Consider the following 6,378-nt stretch of genomic DNA (forward strand, 5'->3'; position numbering starts at 1 on the left):
GAACGATAGACAAATCGAATCACCGTCTCAACCTCCTCTCCGTCTCCCCCTTCGCCTTCTGAACCCACTCATCAAACTTCCCCTCCTTCTCCTTCATCCCAACAACCCCCTTCATAACCTCCCCAATAAACCCAACGAAATTCGACCTCCGCAGGGTATTCTCCCAATCCCAGGCCCGCCTCTTCCTCTGCTCCCTCTCCAGCATCTCCACATCCCCAATCTCCCTCGCCCTCGCCCTCAAATCCCTCACAACAGCCATGAGATTAAACCTCGTCTCCCCCTCCGGATACCTCGCAATCCTCCTCTGCAAAACCCCAATTACCTTCTCAGGAAACCCCTCTGCATCACACTCCCCATGACTAATCGGATACGGCTGCAACCCATCCAACTCATACAACGTCCCATTCACCGCCGTATACCCAATAAAATGATACACATCGCCCTCCTCATCTCTCGCGGTACGCACCGTCTCATCGACAAACGGACTCGCCCGCGCAAACGCATTATGCGCCGTGCGCACCGTCTCGGAGTTCGAGAGCGCCTCGCCACGCAAGTCAGCCGGGAACCCCGTTGTGAAGTCCTTGAAGGAGCGGAGTTCGTCTCCGATGTCGATGGGGTAGGGCGTTGATGACGCGCTGTCTTGGTTGAGGATCACGGAGAGGATGGCTTGCGTGCCGCATGCGTTTTGGATCGTCTGCGCCGCGAAGAAGAGGTTCTCCGGCGCGGTTTTGTCGTATGTTCCGTCTATGGGGGCTTCGGGGGTTGTCGGGGTTTGGTCGCGGAGATATTTGAAGAGGAAGATTACGCCGTAGACGGGGCTTTTTTTTTTCATTTTGTATGTCTTGTTAGTTACGGGTGGATTTGGGGGAGGTGTGGTGAGGAGGTATGTACCTTAGTGAGCGGATCGTGTCGGCATCTAGCGAGATGAGTCTTCGAATTGAACGCCTTTGACGCCTAGGTTTTCGATGAGAGAGGTGAAGACGCCCTGGTTTTTTTTAGAGGGGGTTCGTTAGTCTTGCTTGTGTTGAGTGGTGGGTAGGTGTGCGTACTTCGTCTGATTCGATTGTGCTCCAGCCGCCTGCGTCGGCCATTCTTATTGAGTCTTGAGGGTTGGGTTCATGTACTGTGTTTAGTGTGAAGTGTGAAGTGGTCTAATGCGCAATGCAGGAGAAGTATGCTAATGATGTTGTATATGTTGGATGGAGCTTTTCAAACTGCTGATGACGATATCACGGTTTGGGTGGTGGGTGTTTGTTTCATATGCAAACAAGCTCTGCGGAGCGTTTTCTTAGTAAGAGGGCCAGGGCCAAGTGGTGCCTGAGGCGACATGTAATGTTATTCTTCTTTCATTCGCGTTCTAACTTCGGGGTATTACTAGCAATAGGGGTATATATCATAAATATGTACATGAATGGTATTACACGTCAACATAACAAATCATGAAAGTTATGCAAGCTCGACTTGGAACGAACGCTCGACCTTCATGCCCTGGTACAACGGTGTGATGCTCTCTGTACTGACATTCTGCATCGACGGCTGACGACCGGTAATGGTTGTAGACATGCTGTGATATCCGCCGGCCGTCTCCGCCCAGTGATGTTTGTCACTGTTATTCGCAACGCTGGATAATGGATAGCTGTTTTCAGTGGGCCGCTTGCGGCTGCGTGAGCCGGAAGTCGTGTCGCGCAGGACACGGAAGATTGGGCGAAGGGTCGCAAGAGAGCTGGCGGTGATACCCACGCCGGTCTCAATATTCGAGCAAATGGACACTGCATGGGTGGCGTGTAAGAAGTCTGCATGCTTATAGGCGGATAGGTATGGTATGCGGACGATGACGGTAGCACCGGCACTGTTCGTAGGGTTAGAGGAAAGTTCATAGTGATAGCCTTGGCCGGGAATACTCACATGCAGCCCAAGCCCATGATTCCCGCCAGGGCAATCTTCGTCCGCCTATTCATTTGCAGATTCCAAATTATGAAGCATGGTAACAGCCCGAGAATAAAATCGGCAATCGCTGCCACAACGCTAGCTGTATATGCAATCCCCACCAATGCATTGGGATCGATACATGTACCACTTTTCGTCAAGCGATTCCAGAAATAGTCGACCGGTGTACACTCGAAAATGCTGACCAAGAGAAACATCGTCCCGACAAGGACCGTCAATGCGCTAATAGTGTACAGGATCGCAGCATGAATTTTGTTGGGAGTAATACGAAGAAGGGTCATGGCGATGGAGACCTTTGCGACAATGGCAGTGACTAGGTAGAAATTTTGCCCGAGCCACCAGTACTACATGGGATGTTAGACCATATCGGGGATGAGGAGCCGATCAATAGAAACGCACCAGCAAAGCGTATCGAAGGTAGCCCGGTTTGTCTATAAACCAGGTCATCTGTTGCCCGAACCCGTACTTAGCACCAGCGAAAGTGCAGATGGCAAACGCCAAGTTGAAGATCTAGAAGTGTTGACACTGTTAGTCACGATCCATGCTCGGATAATACTACCAGACGTACCATGGCCACTACCATTGTGGCATCATCCTTTCCGAACGCCCGCACAACACGCAACCGCACAAAACACCTCAGGAACATCGATATTAGAGATATGCCCATGGACACCGCAGTGGCGATGATGATCGATTCGCTACGGTAGTTCATCTTGACGATATGGTGGCGTCTTGACTTGAACGATGAGACACCAGGAAGGGGCTTTTCCTTGCCCACGTCTTATACTCGCATGGACCAACGACAAAAATGCGACCCACAGAGATTTCAGAAGATAGTGTGGTGGAGCGTCGGCCTTGAATGAGGCTGCCGTTCAGTATAAGAAACGAAGGTCTGAACAGCAATGTCCCTGACTCAGCCCTGGGGTTGAAACTCAGTCAAGCTCGATGCAGGAGCAAAGCAAGAAGGCAGTTTAACCCCCATGTGGGCAGAGACAAGTAACTATAAAGTGGGAAAGGGCGCAACTTCCCTATTACCCGGGTCCTGTACAATGATCTGCAGGTAGCTAAGGTTTTTCTGGACCTGCCTGGTAATTGGGTTTGGTGGGCTCCATGCCTAGGGTTCAATTATGAACCATGGTTTGGCACAGCTATTGGCGGATATCTCAGGCATAAACCACTAGTCAGTGGTTCGGCAGAAAATACCACCAGCATTGAAACTCAATCAAGACAACTGATACAGATGTGGAGCACAGTGTGTGCTGGTAGACAGCAAAATCGGAGAAGTTCCGCCACCACGGATGAGTGACAGGCAGTTACAAGGCATGGTTAATTTGACATTCCATGCAACATATGGAAATCAGTATGCCAAGTGACTGCTTTTTGGTCTGCAATAGAAGGCAAGCTGTATTAGTCATTAATGACTTCAAATATGAGGGACTTGAAAAGCTTAGTACCTACTAATTACCATATAGTGAGCGCACATGCCGGAAAGCCATGCAAGATCCGCGTCCGGCCTCCACCTGCCCGGAACATCAAGGAACTAGGGCAGCAGATCCCCCTTTTTGGTTTTTGGAGCACGAATAGCACGAACCAGATGGAGACAGTACCCCTTATGCGTTGCGGGATATAACAACCGATCAAGAACGTGCACGATACCCAAAAAAGTGACTTGCGTTATAAGATCGGCCGCTATCGAAAGTCAGTAAGGAAGTGACTGGTGATGTAATGTGGTGGTTCAATTTGCCTTTGCCTGGAAAATAGGGTATGGTTCACGTGGCTATGACGCTAACTGCCAATAGTCTAGTCTAGAACCGGGGCAAGGGAAGGTCACATGTACCCCATGGTTCAAGTGAGGATATGGGCAGAAGTGCTCAATTTGATTGATTACCAGCGATTAACGCTACCAATTCCATATGGAAGCGGCAGAACATAACTACATCCAACTGCCGAATGTTCCGGTTTTCGCTTCATGACATCTCCTGAATGGATCCAGTTTCCATTCTCCCTCACTTTCACATCTCCGCAGCCGCGCAATCTACTCCTCAGGGTCCTACTATTCTGTGTCGATCGGGCTCTCGACGAACCTCTTGTACTGCATGAACGCAACTGTTCTGTTGGGACAGCAATGTCACCCAACGAAACCTCAAGCACGTTGCCATCTAGATTATGGCAGTACTGCTAGCCGTCCGACCGAGATTCACACTCCACAAAGGCTCAATTTCGAGATAACTCTGTCGTCAATATGCTATGTCGATAATATTTCGAGCGTAAATTGTGCAGATAATATGCTTCAGTGTACATAAACGAGTTCAAGGGATTTCTGGGCCACAGGTCATACCTTGAGAAGTGAAAGCAAGTGGATTATCGTTGTGAATGGGACAAGATATACTTCTAAGATATCTGGTCCCTCAAGAACACATAGACGATCCAGCCAGATGGCCCACATTTTCACCTGCAGAGCATAGGCTCCTTCTGCTGGTTACTTGAAGCTTGTCTGTGGACGATTAAGTGACTATTTCGGTGCGTGTGTGTCTGATTAACGATAAAGTGAACCATTTAATAGACCCTATTGCACACACTGGGTCCTTACGCTGTTTTCATATACCCGCCACTTTTCAGATATTGCCCTCCCTCAAACTAAACGTTGGAGGAAATATCGAGAAATCTTATGAGGATGTGATATGTTGGCGATATACAATCAAACAAGCAGATCGGATGCCTTCCAATGAATGGGTGCCTCGTCGATCAGTCAGCAACGTGGTATGAATCCATTCGGAGGTTTCTCACAACAGTGCAACATTCTGGTTTCCTAGAGCATAATCCCAACTTAGGGCATTTGTCTCAGTTTTAAGTGTCCAACCCGACACTTTTCAGCGATGCATATATAATAAGATTCCTCCAACACTGTTGTGTCAAATGCTGATTGATCTGTATATCGCCCTCAGCATATATCTTCAAATCAGTCTACCCCTTATTGGGCATGCCTGTGCATAGAGACAGAAGCTAACAGGACGCGGGACACGGGTATGGTGCAGTCTACAGAACAAGATACCTTGAAGAAGTACCATTTTCCCATATCCTCGAACAGGAATGTCTTAATTTCTACAAGCTATCTATTGATCCAGAAGTCAGACTTCCCGTGTCTGGCTTTTCACCTTTAATGTACCACCATAATTGAGGCTGACAGTTTGGTGCACTGAGTGAAAACAAGACATGGCTCCATCACGTAGATGAATCTGTGCGAATTGTGACACGACCGGTCTTTATCAGCTCATTTTGAGCAAATATTGAACTTCTGCACAAGAACCATCCATACTTAGCCAAGCGAAATAGATTCCATTCTAGAGAACTCGAAGACATTTCAACACTACAATCTAGATGTGGGAAGGTCACAGCGTCATAGACATACTGATCGCATCGAGATACTCGATGATAATACTCGATTCAACGATATAGCATATCTCAGCCGTCAGCGAAATACTTATTTCCTACAGCTGGAGACTACAACTAGTAAATCCCTACATGGCCGCATCCATCCTTTTCATACATACTCTTACCACGAGAGCTCACCGCCAGAAACAACCTCCCACTATATTCTGTAAATCAACACAAAGAAAAAAACAATAACCACCAGCCACAAACCAAAACCCATATATCAACACCACCACAGTCTCAAACAACCCAAACCGACCACCCCAAATACCTCCCCTCCCCAAAAACCCATCCCCCGAAACCAAAATCCCCACCGCCAAAATAAAACTCGTATTCCAGCAACCGAACCAAATCACAGACCCCTATAACAAAAACTAATATAGCCCTCCCTAACCCAAGTTCAACGCCAAGCCCCACGCGCTTCCCCATCAAAAGCTAGCTAAAATCTCCTAGCCTCATCCACCCGCCATCGAATCTCTCTACCGAATACGAGCCCCAGCCAAAACAGGCTAGCCTGGCCCTGTTTCCATGCATCATGCCGATCATCATCATCATCGTTGGGGGATGGATCTCGTTTCCCTCGAATGAAAAAAATTCGCAGAGCTGGACAAAGTATATTCGTGAGAGCTTGGGTTAGAGTTTGGTGTCGGTGGTTATCAATGTGTCTATATTTATCTTCTGCTAACTTTGTTCGGTGGTTTCTGGGGTTTGGGTTTGGGGGTGTAGTATGGTATTGTATCTTGTCTACTTGTATCTACTAGTATTTACTTATTTCATGAGTTTGTGTATGCTGTGTGTAGATGTGGTGATAAGTGTGGATGCTCTGGTCTTGTTGTTTGTTTGTAAGGTATTGTGTAGTCGGGTGAGAGTATGTTAGGGGATCGGCGGGCATGGTACTGTATGTACATTCTTGAAGCCCTTGCTTTAGATTTGACTAAATATGCCGGATTCTAAATATATCCCGGCCTCGTGGTATCAACGTGTTTGATTGACTGTTCT

At 47.9% G+C, this 6,378-nt stretch overlaps 2 protein-coding genes across 2 annotated transcripts; both read right to left on the reverse strand.

Moving 5' to 3' along the window:
- Positions 1–19: 19 nt before the first annotated feature.
- Positions 20–832, reverse strand: ANOM_004440 (putative 26S proteasome-associated ubiquitin C-terminal hydrolase; the record flags this gene model as incomplete). The annotated part of the gene is made up of 1 exon (XM_015549697.1): positions 20–832. The coding sequence occupies one exon, from the start codon at positions 830–832 to the stop codon at positions 20–22; it is 813 nt and encodes a 270-aa protein (XP_015408751.1).
- A 614-nt stretch (positions 833–1,446) lies between these two features.
- ANOM_004441 (P-type ATPase) lies at positions 1,447–2,804 on the reverse strand (the record flags this gene model as incomplete). Its single annotated transcript, XM_015549698.1, has 4 exons — positions 2,516–2,804; positions 2,347–2,457; positions 1,906–2,291; positions 1,447–1,849 (listed from the first exon to the last, which is right to left on the reverse strand). The coding sequence occupies exons 1-4, from the start codon at positions 2,657–2,659 to the stop codon at positions 1,447–1,449; spliced, it is 1,044 nt and encodes a 347-aa protein (XP_015408750.1). The 5' UTR covers positions 2,660–2,804.
- Between the last annotated feature and the right edge of the window lie 3,574 nt (positions 2,805–6,378).

Source organism: Aspergillus nomiae (assembly GCF_001204775.2).
Source record: "Aspergillus nomiae NRRL 13137 chromosome Unknown contig00069, whole genome shotgun sequence".
Classification (NCBI taxonomy): domain Eukaryota; kingdom Fungi; phylum Ascomycota; class Eurotiomycetes; order Eurotiales; family Aspergillaceae; genus Aspergillus; species Aspergillus nomiae.